Source organism: Ammospiza caudacuta, chromosome 1, assembly GCF_027887145.1.
Source record: "Ammospiza caudacuta isolate bAmmCau1 chromosome 1, bAmmCau1.pri, whole genome shotgun sequence".
NCBI lineage: Eukaryota > Metazoa > Chordata > Aves > Passeriformes > Passerellidae > Ammospiza > Ammospiza caudacuta.
In genome coordinates, this window is record NC_080593.1 from 26290106 (window position 1) to 26313995 (window position 23890).

At 36.7% G+C, this 23890-nt stretch overlaps 1 protein-coding gene across 1 annotated transcript in view; it reads right to left on the minus strand.

Annotated features, from left to right (window-relative positions):
- Window positions 1-3441: 3441 nt before the first annotated feature.
- COL28A1 (collagen type XXVIII alpha 1 chain) overlaps window positions 3442-23890 on the minus strand; it is a 58096-nt gene continuing 37647 nt past the window's right edge. The window contains exons 26-36 of the mRNA XM_058812752.1: window positions 18070-18138; window positions 15801-15869; window positions 11935-12003; window positions 10219-10299; window positions 10093-10128; window positions 9876-9912; window positions 9019-9573; window positions 7681-7862; window positions 5404-5620; window positions 4787-4963; window positions 3442-4163 (exon numbers count right to left, since the gene is read on the minus strand). Of these exons, the coding sequence (XP_058668735.1) occupies window positions 4794-4963; window positions 5404-5620; window positions 7681-7862; window positions 9019-9573; window positions 9876-9912; window positions 10093-10128; window positions 10219-10299; window positions 11935-12003; window positions 15801-15869; window positions 18070-18138 (1485 nt within the window). The 3' untranslated portion in view covers window positions 3442-4163; window positions 4787-4793. The remainder of the gene's footprint in view (window positions 4164-4786; window positions 4964-5403; window positions 5621-7680; window positions 7863-9018; window positions 9574-9875; window positions 9913-10092; window positions 10129-10218; window positions 10300-11934; window positions 12004-15800; window positions 15870-18069; window positions 18139-23890) is intronic.

Here is a 23890-nt window from a genome sequence, read left to right on the forward strand (position 1 = left end):
TCCAATCCACTGTCACTTTAAAAAATCTATAAATGTTGGAGTCAGAAAATAAACTTCCCTTTTTTACCTTGAGAACAGCAGTGTGTGTGCATCGTGTTATTTTGTGTCTTACAGTGACATTACCCCTCTTCCCAGCCTCTGTTTCTGAAGGCACATCCTGGGGGCCTTTCTGATTTGTTGATCAGTGTTTTACTGCTCTGGCAGGGTTTTTTTTTTAAAGTGTCCTGAAAGCTTTAAACTGCTGAGACAGGAACACCAGTCAAAATTCCAGCAGCATTTGGGATTAGTTTAGTTATTTTAAAGCTAATCCAAAACTCTTTGGGGGTTTTACTCACATGTTGAGCTTTGGCTTGCCAGATTTATTCTTGTCAAAGCACTTATTGACCACTCCTTTTATAATAAGAAATGGTTTCTTTGTGCCCCAGGGTTAACTATGCCAGATGTTGGTGATCCCTTTTGCCAAACCAATAAAATGCAAAAAATCTCCCTTCTCCCTCCTTGTCCACATGTAGGAAGGCTACAGCTGCTAAAAGCAGGGATTGTGGGACAATCTCTCCTTCTTTTGTCTTACAAATTGCTCTAAAATAGGTCTCACATACATTAGAATGCCAAAATAGAAAATCTTTATGGATTACGTTTCAGAGCATTTGGCTGAATTTCTACATATTCCTGGTTAGGAAAAAAATTCACACTTCAGTAGCATTTGGCTAAAAATTTGAGTTTCACTTATCCCTAAAGCTTAGAACTGATTTTGTCTCATGAAAAAATATAATAATTCTCTTGGAAGTAAAGACCCTTATATTTAAGCCAGTCTTAAGTAAACAAATCTAGTAAGTAAATGTAATTTATAATTCGTATTTTGTTGTCTATCTACCAAGCATGGCAGCTGAGATGTCTGCTTACATTTGCCTGTGGAATTTCAAAACCTTGACCTGCTGCAGATTGGCTTCAGCAGCACCTGCAAGAGTTCTACAACAGGGAAGGTAAAATGTCAGCCTAGAGAGACAAAAATGATTCCAAAGAATGATTGATAAGAAGCTGCAGGAGGAATAACAGTAACATCTAAGATTTCAGTGCTGAACTTATAGTTTCTCATGGGTCAGCAAAAAAATTGCTCTACTTGCTGGTAGAGCTGGGGTGTCCCAGGCCACACACCTGCCCATGAATGCTTTGGCCCTTTCACTGAGGGGTGGAGGAGAAGGAGGAATTATTTGTTTTGTTAATAACAAAGAATCATCGGGTTACCGGTGAGAACATGTTTGTAACTCTGTGCTGTGATGCCCTTGCAAGCTTTGGGGAAGGGTGTTCTGTATGTACAGATGGTATCAAAAGAGTTCAGGAAGCAACCAAGAAGTGTGGGAATGTGGCACCAAGTCTATACTGTCCATAAAATGTTTCCTTACAAATGGGGATATTGGTCTCAGCCATGCTATCAGTAGCATAATTTTTAATTCACCCTTTTCTTCTTCTTTATTTTTCTTTTTCTTTCCACTTTTCCTTCCAGGGAATGTTTTTGATGACAAGTTCCAAATGAGGAAACACATCAATCAGTCTTCCAAGGATGTTCAAAAGTGCAGGGCAGGAAATGTTGCATATTTTCAGTCAATTTAGGGTAACAGAAAGGAAATTTGAAGATGTAAAAGAAACAGAGGAGTTTCAGAGAGCAGACAGCAGGATGGTCAATGCAGAGGCAGTGTTACTAATGTTTGAGCGAGTCCTAGGGACAGACAGTGAGTGAACTGGGTTAAGGCAAAAGATTAATTCTGTTTGATAGTTGTGAACAAGAGAGTGGTAGAGCTTCTCAAAGTGAAAAGCTGCTGCTGTTCTATGCTGAGCAAATGAAACACTATTTTCCTGTTAATTTTCTGAGTCTTTATCTGAACTCTTAGAATCAAGGATGTCAGAAAAAGTATTTATCTTATAATGATCAGTTCTATAGAAAAGACTGTTATTCACTATTAGCTTTTAAGGTTTGTAGCATTTTGCCTGGTCTAGCAGAAGATTTAAGGATTAAACTATTCTAGCTTTTAAAATTTGCCCATGACAAAAATAAAGGGTTTGTTTGCCTGTGAGAACTGTAATTCTCTCAGCAATGATCTTGTCTGATTTGACACGAGTCAAGAATAAACCAGTGGATGTTTGGCAAGCAGGGCCCTCTCCTGGTTCATTGCCCCATGACACCCTTGGCATGGCAGAGCTGCGTGAGGAGACACGGGAGCCAGTGCTGCCAGTCACTGCTGATGCAGATTTAGGGAAGAGTCCTTTAGGAGGGACTTATGTGCTTTTCCATGGTTTGCTAAATGTCAGAGCATAAATTCAGAGTTTGCAGTCTGGAGCCACACAGAAAGACCTGAACAGAAAAGTGTTCATTTCAGGATAATCTGATTTGAGCAGCATACAACTTTCAAAACAACCTTATAGCTTCACTTTTCCCTCTTTGCTACAAAAGGTTTAGTCAGCCCTACATGAAAATGGAAAATAAAGCAGTGGTCGTTTTTATAACCCTTGTTTAACTGCCTTTAAACAAGTCCTTGTATGCATGTTAAAGAGTAACTGCTTATTTTATATCCTTGTTAAGTAACAAATGATTTCACTATTTGTACTAAAGTCTGTCAGCTTTACCAGAAAGGTTTTCAACAAACTTTATAGAAGATATTGCAAACCCATAACCTACATCTTCATATTTATTCCCAATCTCATTATCCCCAGTATTTCTTAGACAGATGTATCTCTTTGTCTGGAGATCTGGAGCTGAACACACAGCTAATTCCACCCCTGAAGCAACTACCCAAGCATGCAAGATTAGAGCAGTTTTGAAAGATCTTGCAGATTCCTAATCTCTCTTGCAATTCCAGGGGGCTTTGCTGCTGTGAGTTTCCAGGTGCAGCTAAATGTAAAATGTTCCTGGTAGGATTAAGGGGATCTTCATAGAATGCATAGTACAAGATAGCATCTTTCAGTTTTACTGTTCCATGTCACACAGAAATTAATTGTGCCCTTGGAGGTTTTTTGAATGGTCATCATGTTATTATATTATCATAATTTTAGTTCTGAGTATAAGATTAGGATGTTTTCTGGGGCTGCTCTCAATTTTTTAATTAAAGGCCAGATTTTTGGGAAAAAAATTAAAAACTTTAAACTCTACTTCAAGCACAGTTTTACACAGAATTAGGTTTGCATCCTATTTGCTGCAAAACAAGTTCATTTTGCAAAGTACATCCTGTCATTTATTTACAAATTGTGCAAGTCAGTGTTTGAACATATCAAGAGTTGTCCATACAGCCTATGTAGATTCCATTATTTTGTTTACAAAGAAATAATGATGCTTGACTCTTTATCAGGTATTACTTCCCAATTTATTCATATTTGTCATTTTCAGTTTTAGCAATGACCTCATATAGGGTTATGGCTAAAAGTAGAAAGGATATCAGTAAACATTAATACATATCTTACAGTGCTTTTCCCTTTTTTTAGTTTAATAGCATATATTAGAGTATTGGAGTGAAATAACTCTTTATTTTTTAACCCAGAGACCCTGAGAAATTGAAATGTACTGACTAGCTTAAAGGACATGAAGAACCCAGTTTTTAATGTAATTCTAAATGAAAGTCCAACCTTTATAATTGAAACTATTACATTGATGTTAATCCAAGTGTGCTTTAAAAATGGAAAAAAACGCCTAATTACCAATAGCTGTGTTACTTACATTCCAAAGAAGAACTCTAATAAATGGAAATCTTTATTTATGTCTCTAAATGCTGTATTAAGAGTGCTAATTTCAGGAACTACTCACTACTGTTTAAATCTAGAGCATGTTTTATTCTTCCACGAGACTAAGAGACCTTGGTCATTAACCAAGTGTAAACACTTTTGATATTTTAATCCTAAAAATAGAATCTCATTATTTCCATGAGCAGTAGTATCAAGTTACTGTAAATTCAGAGGGAAAAGTGTGTGTATGTGTGACTTCAAGTTATTGCTATGGTGTTGCAGCTAACATACATTATGCAGGAACCTGTTTAATGTGCAGACAGCAGTGGGGAAAGCAATAAAGCACAGCAGTAATAATTTCAAGCTAACACATTATTTTGGATTCTTCTCAGTCAGTTCTTCCTCAGTACACATGGACTTCCAACTCTGAGAGTTCCCAACAGAAGTAATTTCTGGAATTAATAAGAAATTGTTTAATTTTCCTGAAAAGTTTTGAAAAACATGCTCTGCAGCTCAATAAAATTTTCCTATACTGAAAGTTGAAATAGAGTATTTAATGCAAGTTATTTGGGATAAGTTATATGGCTTTTGTAAAGGCAATTATGCACTACTGATAAGAAACTTCTCTGAAGGCCATGCCTTGCTCACTAAGCAGATGTATCAAAGATAGCCAGTATAGTCTGACTGGATTTCCAAAATGTAAGGTCCCTCCCCAAGGGAAAGTCATAGATTTGGAGGGACAGCCTTATAAGCTGTGAAATAAATAAAACTAAAATTGGGATAAAGAGTCAGTGGAGAGATGTCACTGAAAGATGAATGCCACAGTCTGTCCTACTCAAGATAAGTGATCTAGAGAAGTGAGTAAATAGGGAGGTGACAAAGTTGGAGTTGGTGACAATATTGTGTCCCTCTAAAGTTAAGCACCATAGTAAAGCAGTAAAGAAAAGGAATGACTGCGAGAAATTGCAGAATACAGGCTATGAGCTGAAAAGGAAAACTGAGTTTTGATTAATGTAAAATCACACATAAGCAAGAAAAGAGGTGATTGATGGAGGACCAGAAGGAGACAACTTACTTATTCATCAATCGACACAGGTTTCTTGACATTCTTTTTCTGTTTCAAATCTATTGTTGGTACCATCACAACCTCCATACCAGAACTGGCCACAAGAATTGCCAGCCTTGTCATAATACCATTTCACCACATAGTTCCAACAATCTCCTGGTCTCATAGGTTCCAAGCACCTTGGATCTGAAAGTGCATCAGTAAAAGTTAGCTTGGATTCTGGGAATAAGTTATGTTATCTTAGAAGCGCCTCCTTCAGTAAGAAAAGCACCCCTCTTGTTTTCTTTCTTGTAGTGCCTGGCCAAATTCCCCTTCCATAAATGACTACCTGAACAGGCTTAAAAAAAAATAAAGGATTAGCTGGAAAAAAGACTGCCTAAATCCTGATGCAAGAATCAAGCTGCTATTTAAATACCTAAGCATGCAGTTAAACAAAAGTATCATATGAGTGTGTGTGATGTCTGTAGACAGAGCACACAGAAATACAAAAAGTAACAAAATCTAAATTATATTGGAAGAGGGAGTGGGGTTTGCGCTTTTTTTTTTTGCTTTTGTTTTTTTTTTTTTTTTTTTTTTTTTGGTACAGACTTGCTACCCAGAACCTGCAGACAGAATTTATTACTCACTTTTTTGGGTTCTTGCAACCTCTGCTTGCCATGCAGCTGGCTGGTGATCTTCAGTAGCAGTTCCACCAACAAAAGGATTGACAGCTGGGCTCAGGGCTCTGATTTCAGATATGTTATAAACTGGGGGAAGTATTGATTGACTGCGAGGAGAGGTGGTCACATTGTGGTCCTGAGCAGATGGCAGAGGTTCAGTGTGTGCAGATCGCGATGGACTATGCTGCAAAAGGAGTCAAAATCTTAAAACTCTATCTGGGCGTTATGCAAAAAAAAAAAAAGAAAAAAAAGATAGAATTATGCAGGAAACTTTTGCTAAACAACATGCGAAAAAACACTACTGAAAGCAGATTGGTTACTGTGATGATTTAGTATGGAGCCATAATTTTCTGCCCATGAGAGCATAATGAAAAGGGAAAGTAATGCCTCTGATTTAGCCACTAAGCTGAATTCATTCAATTTAAGCTAAATTCCAGTCACTACTTAGTCTGCAATACAAATAAAACAAAAAATGGGAATAATTTTTGGGTAAGTCACTGCTGCTTAACATCTAGTACACTCATTGGGCATGATCTGACATCTTCAATCTGTCCTGTTTCTGGTTAACAGCCAGTTGCTAATCATTAGAATTTTAGAATTTACCTTGATAGAAGTGTTAAGCAGTCAACCCTGCTCTTCAAATTGCAACTATTATCTAAAGATTTGCCTAATATTTTAGTATATTCAAGAAGATTTGTAAGGTCCCTAGTACAGTATAGTACAAACAACTGCCTTAATCAGACATTGATCACCTACTGAGAGCAGAAAGGAATTTGATACTATTCACTATCTTCCCATTTACAGCCACCACTGGCAAAGTCAATTTAAGAAAACTCTTCAGAGTATTGGAACTCAGTCTTGGTGGAATGTAAAGATGCAGACAATTCGTCCAGTCCTTTGAATTTTGCATTTCTTCTCTAGGTCTGCAAAAAGACTGTGTTTATGATAGTAATTCAACAGTTTGAAGATTTATCCATAACAACAGCCAGCCAGAACCAAGTGTGTGAGCATCTAATCCTATCTGATATATCTATGAACCTACCTAAGAATCCTTTCTGATTCTTATCACATGTTTTATAAAATCAGCATCTATCTAGGTTTACATTTATTTTTCTTAAAAATACAGAATGTCAAAACTGACCCTCAGTGTCTCACAGATCTGTCTAGATATATTATAAGCCCAAAATCTAAATTAATCACACTTACCAAAGAAGCTCTTATTCTTGGAAATTAACCTAGATTTTGAAAGTGAACTATTTAATTATGACTGATATTTTATAAACAATACTACAAGGATTAATAGTGGATAATCCATTGGCTCCTCCACAGGAAGACACTGATATTTAATTATCTGCAATCTGTATTCAATTAATATTTGAATACCAGTATCATGGTCTGCTATATCCATTTCATGCAGCTACACAGGTTTGTATATCATATATTTTAAACAGTTTATCCATCTGGTTATAAGGGCAAGCAAAGCTTATTTTGTAAAGCTCTAAGTTTTTCTTGACTATTTTAGGCAAAGCAATAAAAATGTCTTAAAGAGTTGACAAATATCCTAATCTGATGCTCCAACAGTGGCTGAAAAATACCAGACACCTAATAAGGGAGCTAAGGTGATCCACACCTGCAGAAAATATCATCTATTGCATCAAAGCTCTCCTGTCCTGTCTGTCTGTGCAGCAGCACTGTTTTAGAGAGAAGAACCTCAATGCAGGTCAGGAGAAATTCAAAGCTGGAGAACCAAGAGTAACAGATAAGGACTCCTAGAAGTACAGCCCAATGTGGAAAGTGAAAGAACACCAAAAGATTAATGACTTAGAAATATGGCTGGGAACAACCTGGAAAGTGTCTGACCATGACAAGAAGGATTGGACTGACTAATATAATCAGCTTGCATATAAATAAATGTCTTATCTACTGTGCACCTGCCACAATAGAAATGTAAGAGTTTTAACTTGCTTCTAAGATTAATAAGACCTACAAAAAAATGCGAGGACTCTCAGCATTTATTGCAACCAAGAGGCAGCCTTGCCTTATTTCTTTTGTAAACATTTGTTCTCAACAAATAAATTCACTCCAATTTGAAAAGTTTTTTTCAAACACTTTGGTCTAGTCAAATGACACATTATTTGCATATTAAAATGTGAATAAATGGTTAAATAAAGATGGCAAAATATTCAAATTCAAATTAAGACACATATTTTAAAAACATTTGACAACTGCTACTAGTTTACTCACTGAGTTACTAGATCCTTCTGTAGGAAGTATATCAATCTTTGAAGTGGTTGTTTTAGGTAACAGGCTATTAGCATCTTTCCTGGCAGTTTCAGGTTCCGGACTTGGAGATAAAATATTGTAATATCTGGTGTACACTGCAGACTCGTTCTCACAGATTTTTGTGATCAGTTTATTTTCAAGAACTGAAAAGATTCATGAAATAATGACATTTTTAAAGGGTAATGAAAAGAAGTCACAATGATTCAGAACAAGGTTTCAGTGCAGTATTAGTCCTAAAGTTTTAATTACAGTGACTTGTGAAAAAGACCATCTTCTGTAGTTATGTCAAAATGCAAATGATAAGTAATGAAGTAACACAGTCTCTGAATTATTTTATTTTAGTGCCATGTTGTTATTTTAAGAAAAAACTGATAAAAATACCAAGTCCCTCTAAGAAGTAGAAGTCATAGCAGAAAAGAGAATAACAGTTAAAAAAATGAGGGTAAATGAAAAGAAGTGTTTACACATAAGAAAGAAAAAGAAAAACTGGGCGACAGTTTTCTACTTATTTGTAAAACTAAAAAATACCAGGGACTGGGAATATTTTTATGTTGAATGCTGGAGTCTGAGTAAAGGACTTATATTTAATCCCAGTGGGAACCAGACCAGAGCTTGGATTTTTGTCAATGTCTTCAATCCAGACTTAACTTCATTTACAATCTCAGCATAGCAAAATAAGTTGACGCTCAGGAAAAGTATAGGCTGGTCTACAGTTAGTCTAGATCAATGTACCTCTTTTTTTTATGGGTCATTATAGATTTCCTCTGGATTTTCTCCTGATTTCACCCATAGCCACAGATATTTTTCAAGCCACATACGTTTTTTTTCCCTGAAACTAGGGTGGAAGCACAGGTTTCCTTATGGCTTTCAGAAAGAGAAAAAAAAAAAAAAGAGAAAGAGTCCTTGCAAGAGAAAGTGGAGGGATTCCAAGACTCACAAAACGCAAAAGAAAGAGAGAGTTTGAGGTGTTACACCAAAGTGGAAGGAAACCTGCATCTCTCCAGGATGAAACTCTGGCCAAGCACAAAAGGACTGTGAAGCAAGGCTGATGCAATCTCTCACAGAAGAGGAGTACCCCAAAGAAGACCTAGGCTTAGAAAACTGATGTTAATTGTGGTTTCTTGCCTCTGCAAGAGGTAAAAAATTTGGCAAAGGTTTCATCTGGCCAAAGATGATGTGAAACAAGAGTGAGCTTTATCCAAAAGAGAAATAAAAGCTGCCACTCAGGCTGCCTTGCCTGGCCATGGGAGGGAACAAACATTCTTTCCAGCTTCCTCTTACTGAAATAGTTTATTTTACCTGAAAGCGTTACGAAGTCGTCTATCTGATAAACATGTTCTTCATCAGGGTCTGTTGCAATGAGCTGCATTTCTTTCAGGAAGTCATCAAAATGAGGATCAGTCCTTTGTACAATCCCAATGACAAAAATCTCAATATTTGTAGCGTGGGCCTCTCTTACGATGGTGTCCAGCCGTACTTTATCCCGGTTGTCCGCCTGTCCGTCCGTTATGACAACAGCCACCTTCCTGACGGCCGGGCGCGCTGCCTGGAACAGGTGGATGGCTTCCTGGATGGCAGAGGCTGTGTACGTGCCTTCTCCCAGGTAGGGCATCTCGTCAACAGCCGATTTCAGGCGCTCCTTGCTGGTGTATTGCTTCAGAGAAGACACCAGGTCCACTCTGTGGCTGAAGTTGATAATGCCAATGCGGGTTGTAGCGTGGTTGGCCGAAACCTTGTCAATGAATGTTTTCATAAAGGTTTTGATAATTTTGAAGTTTTCTGGCCCAACACTTTCTGAGCTGTCAATGACGAATACTAGTTCCAGTGGTGTTGTTTTACATTTGATACCACAACCTAGAAGAATAACCATTTCAGACATTTTATGAGAGACAACCTTCAAAAAATGAATTGGACTCACATATCAGATTTAGTCAGTTAAAACTCAATTAATTAATTAATTTCCAGTTACTGGTACTGATCACAGGAACAGAGCTGGACCAAATTATTTCAGGTAGAGTTCTGGCAACATAGTGAGAATTGTTTTAATATCAATGGTATCCTGACACACAAACATGCAGAGGAAAAATCCATTCAGTCAATATAAATTCACTGTGTTTTATCAGAACTACTTTTTTTTTCCATACTGGAATGCTTACCACATATTTCATGGATAAGTCTGATAACGTCTTCTCTCTGAAAAAGAGTATTCATTTGTTATGTGTTCTAGTGTTGAGAATGCTGAAATATTTATTTATTTACAAAAATGCAGGCAGTGCAATATCTCATAAACAGCCTTGTGTAAGATCACATAACCATCAAATAATTTTCCCAGATAAACTGTTATTGCTTCAAATAATTTATTTACCTACTTACCGAAAGACCAGGTTCACCTTTTCTTCCCCCAGATCCCTAGAAATGTGCAGAGTGAGATACTTAACAAAAGCCAAATTTGCCTAGTTTCTACTCTGTAATTTTAAGTAACATGAAAATGTGCTTTACCTTTGGCCCTGGAGGTCCTGGGTCTCCAATCTCTCCTTTGGCACCTTTGCTCCCTGTATCACCTTTATCTCCATAGTCTCCCTAATTGAAAACAACTGTATTAAATACAGTCATAGCTCCAGTTTTGTTGATTGTCAGAGCTGGAAGTAAGGTTCAATGAGCTTTAAAGATAAATTTTCTGGCTCTTTTGGTTGTTTTTTTAATTAATAATTTCTACTGTATGTATTATAAGGAGAATATCTGAAAGCAGGCTCTCAGAGAAACCAAAATGGGCAGTAAAAGCATCTTTAAGAAATTTCTGTGAAAAATTACCCTAGTTCTGGAGGGAGAGTAAAGACATCTGTATGCAAAGAATATATAATGTTTACTGCTCTTTGATTTTCTTGAAGTCTAAAACAATGTTTATACTGGACCTATGCTAATTTATGCTTAAGGAGAGATAACTGCCTCAGATCAGCCACTGTGCTGAAACTCACTCCACCTCTGCATAAAAGCCAAACAAAAACCTGTGAGCTTTCAAAGGATAAATGAAGAGGCATGCTTGGGCTACTAAATCCATTGGAAAATGCAATGATTCACATTTAGAAGCAAATTTACAATTTTTCCCTCAACTGACTAGACCTTTTGGCTTCCAAAAAGTGAGTGGGTTCTGCATTATAAGACAATTTTCACACAATGCAGGTATGAAACATCATAAATAAGATTCAACTTCTTAATTAGACCCTTTTTTCAAGAAGAAGATTGTCCAGGACAGATTTTTTACTTTTCTCTGGAAATTACTAACCAGCTTACATTTCACTTGAAATTTTAAAGCGTATGAATTTATCTAGATTACTGTCCATTTTGATGTTATTCCTCATCATTGCCCAGCCAATGGAATAGCACAGCTAACTCCTGTGTTACAGTTCTTACACTTAAATATACTAAGACCTGATCTTTTTGGTACATATACAAAATTCCTGCTGAACTAAACCATTCCTTATCAGCTGTGTCAAGTCTGCTCTATTAATAGCAAACAAAAAGTGAGTATTTGGAGAGATTTACATTGGGTCACAAAGATTAGTCAATATACAAGATGAATATGACAATTCGTGAAAATATTCCAGTTATTACTATTATATTGTGGCATTTGGAATGTGAGTGAAAATAGAACTAGGAGGCAGGAATTTGAATCTGTGTGAAAGAGCTTGATATTCACATGAAAGCTCCCAAGCTGTTAGATGTGAATAGCTAAGTGTAGGAAATTCTCACAATTTTTATAACAACCAGGAAGTTATTCAGTAAGGAAAGACTTAAGCTTGGGTTTCAATCATTGTAGAAAAAACCAAGTCAAGCAAAGCAAAGCCCTTAAATGATGTTAATCATAAAGTAATTCCTTCCTTTTTTTTTTTTTTTTTGACAGAGCCTGGCAAATAAAAGGGCATTTTGTAATACTTGAAAAGTATGAAAAATAAATGAATACATAATTTTAATAACTTAGAATTATTCTTCTGCCAATGGGGATAACCTCATTCTAGATCCTACTTTGTAATCTGATCCTTAATGACCATTAGGATTTTCACAGACTTCAAAGCTGACAATGAGTAGTAGGTACTCACCATGCTAGCTCTATAAGGTAAGGTCTTTGTCTTCTGTTTCTCTTCAGACCTGTCACACCAAATAACCAATAAAGGAAGAAAACCCCCTTCTCTTCCTTACTGCAAACCTAGGATTTACCTTTCGTCCAGGAATGCCAGTTCCTACTGATCCCTTTGGTCCAGGAAAACCTTTACTTCCTTTTTCTCCCTGAACAAAGTATGAAACTTAAGTTTAACTGAAAATTAATGTAAAATCTATGCTGTTTGTATTACACATTTGTATTTGTACTATGTACTATTACACATTTGTACTATGTGATGAAGCACACAATTTTCAAAACAAAAGTGGTCTAAGGTTGGAGAAATAAGCAATTGGCTATTATTCAGAACATACAATAAGAAAAGTATATAATGAAGAATATATTCCTGATTAATTAAATGAAAATTTGCCATTCCACTGAAAGAGATGAAAGACAAAAGTAACTTTTCAGAGGCTCATCCTGTCTAGAAGCAGTAAAATGTGGTCCAAACCAAATTTTCTCTAGAAATACCCATTCATGACCTCTCCAGGGCTGACTCTTTTTTTCTGATCTTAAGTAAATGAGAAGACATCTCTACTATTCACAGTGTGGAAAGCAGAACACCTTTCTGCTGATAATTCAAAAGACAGTATCTGTCCAGTTACAAAGCTCAAAATTGTTTATAAGGATTGCTACACATACCCTGCTGCATGTACTTAGACTCAAAAAGCACATCCATGTGGGGGACCACAATGTTATAAAACACAGCTATTATATACAGAAAATGATTCATAGCTTCTGACTTCCAAAAACTTTCTTGCTTTATTTAATAGTGTAACACAAATACTTTTTACAGATCAACTGCTGTATGCATTTTAAACACAGTTAGAAGTGATTATATTTCCTGGTACATAAATGCTTCACCAAAATTCACATTACACAATTAATTCACATAACAGCAGTGCCTGATGAAGATAGCAAAAGCAGTTCCAGAGAACGTCAATGACATTAGGAGCAGCTACCACATGTATCAAACCTAACTATGATCTTTTTGCTATCATCTCTTTTTTAATGCTTGTATTGGTGCTCACAAATGGGTCTAAAGGGGTCATATTGCTCATAATAGACAGAGAAACGCAAAAGCGTTTCCAAGTATTTCCAGCCTTCACCTAAGGTGCACCAGTGCAGCAGGACTGATCACTGACTATTCCTGCTGTCCTGGATAGGGGTTTATGGATTTCTGCAGGCAAAGACAAAACTGCACACTTCGCCAACCTTCTCTTCCTTGTACTGAGGGCTCCTGGCTCCCACGAGCTGGGAATTCAGCAGGAGTTAGGTAATGAGAAGCAGCTCCTCGAAGACAGTGCATGACAAGTCATGTCCATGGATGGTTTTCCCTGTTCAGATGCCAGATCTGACAGAGATCCTGCTGAGATGCCAGTTTCTGCTTGCACTGGAGCACTGCTTTCACAGCCTTGCCCTGAGAGCATCTCTTGGTCCACTGGCCCCAGCTTGGGGAGTGAAATGCTCTGCTTGCCACCAGGGCGACCTATCCCTGACCTGCTAACCAGTAGCCTCTTGCCTCTGGAAGCAGAACTTCCTCTCTCCCCAGGTTCTCACAGCAGCAGCAGTTCAGACAGTATTAGGTTGACTGAAAAACAGTGGATGTATCAAATTCCATAGCTGATCCACTAGGGGGATTTCCTGTAAATAGGGAATACTCCTAAGGTGATGGGATGCACAAGGCAATTTATTTTGCCCTGTTACAGGAACTCACAGTGGCTCTTTAATCTAATTTCCTTTAAGTCACTTTTTAGCAGGGTTGTGCTTCTCGGAGCCCTTATTTAGGTATTAATGCAAATGGCTTTTAAACACAGTGAAACAGTGTGCCAGTTTGTTTCAAGCCTCGCTGTTCAGCACTGGGACAGTCTCTCCTTTCCACTCGGGTCATCACACAGTTTCCTGGTTAACTCCTCTGCAGAGCACATACATATGAACCAAAATGAGGATATGCTGTGTATTCCAGTGGTCCTTCACTAGTAATAAATGTCAGACCCAACAAAATGGTAGATTTCTTGCTGCCATTTGTTACTGCCCATTTGACATTGTTATGATGGTGTTCAGGCAATGAAAACTGAATGGGACCTACTGTTCTAAGTAAACTCATACCCAGACAGCTGACATTTCTCACAAGCACACATGTGAGTTTCATCCTTTAAAACATCAACCACAGAATCAAATCCTCCTTCCTCTACTTGTGCAACAAGTATCAATCAACATTAGAAGGGTTTATCATAGGTTCTATAACTTAGTAAAACCCAAGGAGCTATTTAAAAATATTTATGGCTTTGACAGTTTAATTCATGTACATAATAAATTCAAACCTGACCACCAGTATTACCAAAATGAACTGAGTGCAGATCTGAGAATGTCTAGACTGTGGTTTTGAAAGGGAACCAAGCATTAAAAAAAAAAAATCTGTGAATATAGCTGTCAACATAAAGTAACTTGAAAACCAACTAATTTTTGGCATTCCATTCTTCCCAAATGCTGACTGAGATCTCTCTCTATATATAAAAAAAATACTTGGAGTGATACTGGTAGCTAAAGTGCAGGATCAGAGTAACTTAAATCTGATGAAGAGTGGCCAAAAAGAATGAAGTTTGATATGTGAAGAAACAGAAGGATAAAATAGACAAAAGTCAACAAGAATTAGTAAGTGGAGGAAACTGGCACTACCAGAGCAAGACAGTTGCAAAAGTTGCTCAGAAATAAGCTGTTCCTAAGAATGATATAAAAATAATTATAATTTTTAAAAGCAATTGTTAAGAAAATAGAAATGGCAAGAGCGATAGTACCTACACAAGCCATGGAACACTACAACAGGAGCTGAGTTTGATCCACCATATCATTACAGTTTTGTTTTCACACCCAAAGACATTTCATAAACAGGACACATTACTTTCCAACATCCCTAAATTTCACTGCCCTGTATTAGAAACATGCCTTTGTTTGATGGTGTGTCAGTGAACTGGCAAGTCATGAAGAAAATAAATTCTGAAGGAATCTGTGCTTTTCTGGTAAAGCTTATATGAAATAATTCCACAATGGATCAAAGAAAGATTATCCTCTGAATCAATTTGCAAACAATATACATTTTCATAAATTTGGTTTTTTGTTTCAGAATGTCACTGAATGTTTTCCAATGAAGACCTGTTTGCCAGTGAATTCTCTGATGTTTTTAGTATCTACATCCAAAATCACAGTATGAAGAGGCACCTTTTCTAACCAAACTAGAACATTGACCCTTTTACTGAATCACTGGTGGTTGACCACTCAGAGTTGGAGACCTGAGCACAATACTCTTGATCCAGGGAAATATTCAATCATATGCTCAATTTTAAGCACATTGATTTAATGAAAATTGGAGAAATTTGGGTTGTTCTTCACTGGAGCATCCAGTTTTAATACATTTTTCCATGCATATATGACAAGGCAATTTAACTACTGAATGTTCAGAATATGTTTGTATTTCTCCTTTTAAGAAGACAACTTGTGGCTGGAACTGGGTGACTAAAAACACAATTAAGAGTATGTAGGTGACTGCCTAATTTCATTTATATTCCTACATGTGTTTAACTTACTTTGTCACAGTAGGTCTCTCTTACTGCCTCTTACAAGTGCAATCCAGAGAAAACTATGGATCTAAGTAAATCAATAAGATGTGGCAGAGATAAACCTTTTGTCTCCAGATTGAATATATTTTTCATTACAAGAACAATAGGAGAGAAATTGGATGCAAACAATACTGAAAATCCAGCAAATAAAGCAAATATTGCATATCTTATGAATACAAAAATTAAGTGTAAAATTAATATTTCCAGGAGTTCACTGATTTGGTGGCAAAGACAGAAAGAAGATAATGAATCTCTTTAAGAAACAGTTTGAGAAGAAAATGAACAGATATCACATTAGCATGAATTACCTTGTCTCCTTGTATGCTGATGCCAGGGGGGCCAGGAGGACCAGGCAAGCCATCACGTCCCATAATACCCTGTAACAGTCAGCAAAAAAAAGCAAAAAAAGAATCCCTAGTGTTACCAGGTAAACTCCTGGTAACACTAAGGAAATAATCCCAAAGTCACCGCGAGCAAAAGAAGTAAAACCAGGTTAAAGATTCTGGCTCTGATTCTTCTTTGGTTTAGGGTTTCTCGCTGTGGGTCTTAGTAATTATCCTGGCAAACTCTCAGGAAAGCAAAGGAACAATTAATTTGAAAATAATAAAATAATAAAATTTACTCATGGCACAGAGTGATATTTTCCTCATTTTTCCCTGCATAGAAGACAACAGAAACCATGTTAACAGAACAGCCTCACGTAGTCACAAAAGAGAGGCACAGCAGCAGAGACACAAAGGACGAGAGCTGTAAAACCTAGTATAAGTAAATCTGCCAGGTATTTTAGCTAGTTCTTTGGCACTATGGGCATGTGCCAAGCCCCTGAGGTGCCACAGTTCTAGGAGCACCAGTCATTCAGAAAATCCTAAGTGGGAAGGGACGAGAGAAAAGCCAAAGCAGGATGTGCTGATTTGTATCCACACAGTCTAAGTCAGACAGAGTCCTTGTGTTTGCAGGCAGGCTAATCTAACATTTGAAAGTGACCAAGTGAAGTATATCTTTCTGATTACATAAAAATTAAATGTTTGATTTTCCTTTTTCTAAAAATTTATTTTTAATTGAAAAACTTTTCAAAATTTGAGCACACTTCATATAAGCTTCTGTCAAACTCAGGTTGGACTTTTGATTACTATCTTATAATAAATAATCACTGTGCTCCAGTATAGTAAGTGGAAATCATTCAGTGGTATGTATATTACCTAGATTTTGTATATGTTGAATATTTAGGCAGAAGTAGAGGAAAACTTGGTCATCATGAAATATAAATTTATAGATCTAAACATTTAACTTCTAGATGTTAGTGATGTTTGAAAAGTCATCATTATCATCTCTGGAGACAAAAAGTTTGTTACAAGTTTTCACAAAACCTCTTTCAAAAATACTCTCTCTATATATGCAGATATATACACACACATATATATGTATATATATATACATGTATACATATACATGCATACATATACATATGCATATGCATATATATATATAGATCATGTCAACCACAAAGCCTTCTCTTTGTCTGAACAATCCCAGTTCTCTCAGGCTTTCTTCATAGGAGAGGGACTACATACACATCCTCACTCTTGAAAACAAAATGTTGTTTCCCCACAGAGAATTCCCCTCACATTTATCCTTCTCACAGGCTTTGTGGAAAGAGCAAGTAGTGTCATACTAGGATTTTGACACTCAGTCCAAACTTACTCTTTTCAAACAGGCTGCGTCAGTATGATTAACCAAGAAATTGTTGCAGCTTTCAGAAAACAAGGTAAAATCAGACCCATCCTGATTTAAAAGTATTCATGCCCTGCTGTTTATTGCATATCCGCAGTTGGTAATAGCAATGTTTCTTCATTCAGATACTAGTTTATACAAAATGGCACTGGAGGGTTCTGTTACTCTCTGCTACTATGCAAAAAGTTACAAAGGCGTATCTTAAACTATCAGAAAGTGGGAAAATATACACAATGTTTCTCCTTATTGCCTTTGTCAAAAAAATTTATAGAGAAACCTCTAATAAAGAAACCCAGGCAAGTACTGAATTTCTTTTCTTATCAGTATGTCTTTTTTAAATTATAAATCATTTTAGTGAAGGGAGAAAAAATTGCCCAGATGTTGCATGCTGGTTGCTTATAGAATTAACTTTTTGTTTTCATATTTCTTTCCTAATGGCTTTAATGACAAAATAAATTGGATTAAATTTGATTGAGCAAAAATTGCAAACATAAAATTCACATTTAATGTATTTTCCAGCACAAAATAATATCTTGGAAACAGGATAGATACAAGCAGAAGAAATGCATCATTTAGCTAATTTACCAGTCTGATAGCTCTGTTCAATCTCCAGATGTAATCTCATAAAGTTTAGCTGCAAATGCAATTTTCATCCCATTAGTATTCTTCCTAATCCAGTTGCTAGAAGTGTATGGTTAGTGACCATGTTTACATGCTTGATTTCTCCTGAAGCTGCACCAATGTAAATCAATAACTGATGAAGATTGTTTGGCACCTGAGAGATCAGGGTCTGGCAGCCAGCATCACAAAAGATCACAAAAAACTTCAACATGGCATCATACCAACCTTGGGACCCATGTGTCCCCATCCTGGAGGTCCTGGGGGCCCAGGATCACCTTTGATTCCATGGTCGCCCTGAAAATAGTCACAGAAATGTCAGTCACCACCTAGCAAATGTTACATCTGCCATCCACTTACAAAACAGTCAAACCACTGAGTTTAAAAAACAAGCCAAACAAATGCTACATAAATAAACAGCAGCTTTATAGATAGGCATTAAAAAAAAAAAATGCAGGCACCCACATCATTTAAGCTCTAGGTGAAGAATATTATTTCCCTAGCAATCCATGCAATCAAAGTCCCCAACAGAGTTAGGACTCTACTTTGCAGGCTTATCAGTTTTTAAAAACCCAAAACAAACAAACAAACAAACAAAAAGTGCAAGCAAACCCATTTTGAAACATCACTGTTTTCCCATCATATTTTGCAGTGATCACATTAGCAGGATGCAGCCCTAATGTACATATATTTAGCTGGACTTCTGAAGGAAATAAAGCTTAAGTTATATAGTCTGCCTGTGCTTCTGCTTGTCTGTGTTCATTCTCCTTTTTTCTTCCAGAGTATTTTGAACTCATCGGTTGATTTCAGCCAAACTTCACCCTATTAACTTTCAACAGTTTTGGTGATAGCTGGAAGCTAGGTAATGGAGACAACTTTTTGACATTGTCAATTTATGCTTTTACTGAAGAACAAAGAAAATCCAGACAGAACTCATCCCTCAACCATCAGGCAGAGAAAAGGCAGGAGCCCTCTGGTAAGGAGAAAATGAGGGCAACAGAGAGCCTGGTGCTGCCCCTCGTGCTGCAGACAAACCCAGCAAAGGAGGTGGGGAACCAGGGGACATCAGTGACAAAGGGAATGCACAGGGACACATGAGGCAGTTTTGTTTCCCTCAGACTGTGGTTGTACAAGTGAGGGAGTAGGCACACATTCAACACATGATTACTAGAAAAGTCCCATCCATTCCTTGAAAAGAAAAAAGTAGCTTATAACTAATAAATTAGAGATGCAGGTTATTCTGATTTGTGTGTAGCTTGATATTCCTAAACCTCTTCCTCTGCAGGCAGGTGCAAATAAAGAAATGCACTGAGAAGCTGTTGATCATCCAATATATTAAAAACAAAGCAGAAGAAATGGTATTTCTTGACAAAATTAAAAAGAAATCATTATACAAACTCTTAATTGTACTTATTTTTGCACTTGGAAAAACTGTAGAAAGGGTTGTGCCTGCAGAGGGAGCATTCGATCTAGGACAGAGGTGCAAGTATAAATCATAAATCACAGATGTCACTTGAGTTGTGGTAGGTGAAATGAAACAGCATATCAAACAGATTAAAAAGGAAAAAAAAAAAACCAGAATCTTCCACTGATTTTCTTTACATTCTGGGAAGAATATGTGTAGTCATTATAGTGACTGCTTTTAGGTGCAATTCCCAAGGTTCTGTCTCTAGTTATGCAAACATACTAGGGCCCAAACTATGCTCAGGTATGAAGGATTTGAAGAGGTGGGAACTCTGATTACAAAGGCTAAGGCTCAGACTACATTTATAATGCTCTTCTTCCTGATGTAACATTTAGCTTTTGAATTTCTTTCCTGTTTCATCCAAAGCACTAGAGACTGGCCGGTTTGAGTCATGACACAGACATGGTACATGGATGCTCTTAGCTTTAGATTGTTGTGTCAGGGTGATTGGGTAAAACTAAGTGCCATGTTCAGCTGGGAGGAAATTTTTCCCTCAGATGACCTAAGGCATTTTCATCAGACCTTCCTTGCCAATGCAAAGAGCCAAGACATTGGCAATGTATCCATCTTCCTACCTAGTACCTTCTATTATTAAAGGAATATTTATTTGTTCTCAGTGTCCCCACAACCCCAATACAATTTTAAGCTCTTCATGAGCAGAAGTTGTGCAGAGCAGCCAAAGCTTTCTCTGTCGAAGCCTCTCTCTGAAATCTGCCAGAGATGTCAGATCTAAGAAATACAGATATTGCATTAAAAGGTACTTTTTAGGAGATCCTGGAATACTGTGGCCTGTAAAACAGCCTGTGAGCTACTGTAGTGGAAACTAAATGGGAGGTTACCAAACATAAATGATTCCTTATGGCCCAGTACCCAGTACACCTAAAACCTACTCTTAGACCAGCCCTGACCAAAACCAGCCTAAGGGTGACCTGAAGTCATCTGCCTCTTCCTCCCATGGGTAACACAGTCTTCCACAGGGTCGTTGCAGGTGAAGGATTGAATTTTAGCCTTACATGCTTAGTTAATACCAGATGTGCCATTGAAAAGCTCTTTTGTAGAGCTTTATAGTAATCCTCACCGTTTCTGTATTTCTTGGTTTAAAGAAAAAGACTTTTCTTTTGCTTTATGAGTTGTGAAGTGGAGAAGTTCTTTTTCCTAAAGTGTCAGAATAAATCGTCCTTCAGGGAATTCATTTCAAAAACGATTAATACTGTTCTTTGATGAGGTCTAATTTATTTCCTGCATTGTGCTTGTAGACAAGCTTGACACCATCAGTAAAACAGTGAACTAGAAAAACATTGCTGAAGCAAGAAATAAAGAGCTGAGTCAAGACACTGTAAAGTGCAGAATTCCAATGTCTATTCTGTACCTTTTTTCAAGAAAAAAAACATTAAATGGCCTAATGGTCAACTGAAAAGTAAATCTTGGATTTTCCAATATATATACCTCATTTACTGTGAAGGATGTGTGTTTGATACTGAAACATACAGCAGACACTGCAATACTCTCTTTAGCGAGAATTAATGGATATAACAGTATTTGTAAGAATAACATATTTTTAAAAAAGGAATCGCATTTCTACTTTCCACATTTTAGTTCAAATACGCAAGCCCCAAGCTGCAAAAGTTGTTTATATTGCAACTGGATCCACCCCAAATGTTCATGCACGAGGGACTGTGCTAAGGATTTCAATAATCTTTCTGCTATCCAGTTACTTGCTTTATTTCTAGTGCTGGACTCTTGCTCTTCCATGTCTGTAACTCACCTCCTAGCTGGCAACAGTGCTTTTAAATCAATTTTTTATTATATTCTGACATTATGTGCTTCTGTTTTAATGCTACAGAACATAGGGTTCTGCCAAGACTGAATGCATCCCACATGTTTCAGTTTTGTTTTCATGTGAATTTGACCTCTGATACATAAAATTCCTGTCGAGCAGTGTGCACATATGTGAGCCATTTCTAAAAGCAGAGAGAACAGAGCTTTGATTCAGATGAGTGGAACATTCCTATATAATGATCCTCAAAGGAATTTCAAATTAGCTAGTGTGTAAATTTATGAGCCTCTTTTATCAAATAAATGTTCATTTTTTATATGCAGAGATTGTTGCTGCTCTTTTTGGTTTTTTTTGGGGGGGGGGTGTATAAGACGTAGCCAGTGCATTTACATTTCATTTGAAAAAACAGAAGATTTTCCATTTTATGAACTAAGTTCTAGGGGAATTCTTTCAATTCAAGTGAATTCTTTTTCCTTGTGGCACCTTTACTATCAAGAAGTTGTGCAAAAATTAAATCAGACTGTAATATGGGAATGAGAAGAAATGTTTATGTATTTAGTTTCTTTTTTTCCCAGTTCACTCTTTACTATGTCTGGTGTGGATAAAGAGAAGTAAATCAGACATTTTACATCTTGTTGGATAATGCTTGCTTTGCACTCATAGAGTGCAAAAGCTACAGCTGCTCACTCTGCATAGAACAACAAACATTTCATTCAGCATAACTAACACACATATCTAAGGGCATCATCAAAAAGAAGCCTACCTATTTCAAAATAAAAAATACAAATTAATTTTTTTACCAGATGTTTTTAACTCTTGAATTTTTTATTATCCTGACAGAGTGTTAGACAAGCATTACTCTGAGCAGGCAGGTTTGGTGGACAATATCACACTGCAACAAAATAAAACATGTAGATCCATGAAAAAATTTCATACAAAATTTGGCGTACGCGTGATTTGCCCTAATTGTGTTGTGCTACTTGCAAAGACAGCTACTTTGCAGGGTTCTGCTTTTCAGTAACTTGGACCTTAGATTCAAACTACCTAATTTTGACAATTTTTGTGACAATGGAGATGACTTGATGGAAATAAGATACTTTTAGTTTACATGGCAACTCTGATCTGACCTGGAATTGTCAGGAAACACAAGATTAGTGAGAACTTTTTATCAGTTTGGTTTTGCCTAAGATAAGACAATCTATTACTAGACATTCAATTGTACTATTAGCAATATTAAATATAATGAAATTATTAGAACTTCACATGCTGGTCTCAGCTATTTCACCTTGACTTAGTCAAATCTGGATCACAGTACTGCAGGCCTTTTGCCAAATTTATTATTAATTTATAATTTCCACTAACACAACACAGATCATATCCCATCACAAAAAGATGCTACCAATAAATCCCCTTTACTGGCACCATGAATAGAATTCACTCCACACATGTTGAGGAAGGTGATACTTTTTATGCTGTTCATGGCTGGAGCAAATAAGGATTTTATGTCTTCATAAAGGAATATGAACAGCACTCTTCAACTGGCAATGATTAACATGACTCAGAGCCAAATTCATCAAGTTTGAATGTCAACCTGGCAGCAGCACAGCAACCCCACATCCACTGAACAACATCACCCAGCGCCAGAGCCAGACACCTCTTAAACACCTCTAGGAATGGTGACTCCACCACCTCCCCAGGCAAACTATCCCAGTGCTTGACCACCCTACCAGTGAAAAACTTTTTTCTAATATCTAATCTGAATCTCCCTTAGCCCAAGGCCATATAACAGCTAACCTAGGATTTAATCAAATATATATGTTATTTTATCACAAGACTTACAGTGATTTAAGAATAACTGTGATAAAAATACTAGATGTCATGTTCACCACTGCAAAAAGTGGGCATATTTACTTTTACTTTACACCTTTTACCCCTTCATCCCCAATGCATTTCATGATTCCATATTGTACTTCCACCTTTCGTGATCTAGGTTGGAACTTTTCCGATAATTACACAGCTGAAAAGTTTCTGTCCCAGCAATTACATTAATTCATGGTTGTAAGAACAGAATGGACTTGTGAGCCACCTTTGAATCTCTGATTAGTTTAGCCATTTTTTGTAAATTTATATTGAATAACATAACTGAAATCACTTTTAGTTCTTGCATTACTTGATGTGAAATGCCTTGTACTGATAGGCATTAATTCAAAAGAGAAGCATAAAGCCAAGTTTCCCAGATCCCAATGCCATTGGGACCATCCTGTGGTAATTCTAGTCATTCTAAGAATGAATGTCCTTCAATTTTTCCTTTATTGTGGATGTTTTTGAGAGGTTATTGCAGTTTATTTAAAATGTAAATTCTCCTGTTCAGAGAGCTGAAGTTGAAAGTTCCTTCTGTTTGGGAAAAAACTTGTTTGGGCAATATTTCTTTTGCTTCCTTCTGCAACAGGCTGCCTGTTTCTTATTTCACATATGCAATGAGGAAATCATTAATAAAACCACTCTGGGATATTTTAAAGCAATTTGTTGTATGATTCTAGCCTTAAGTCTCTTTTCCCAACTTTTTATAACATAACAATTACTATGTGATTTTTTAGGTGAGTTATATACTGCTTATAGTTTCATAAGACTTTAGCTATTCTGTGCCTTATGGAAAACCTTGGAAGAGTTTCAGTGTTGTACTTCAAATACCTTTATCAGTTTTTTTGTTTGTTTGGGATTTTTTGTGAGTTTTGTCTCTAAACAAAAAACCAAATTATTTTAGATAAAGGTTTATACTCTTCTCTTAGGAATCCAACTTAAAAGAT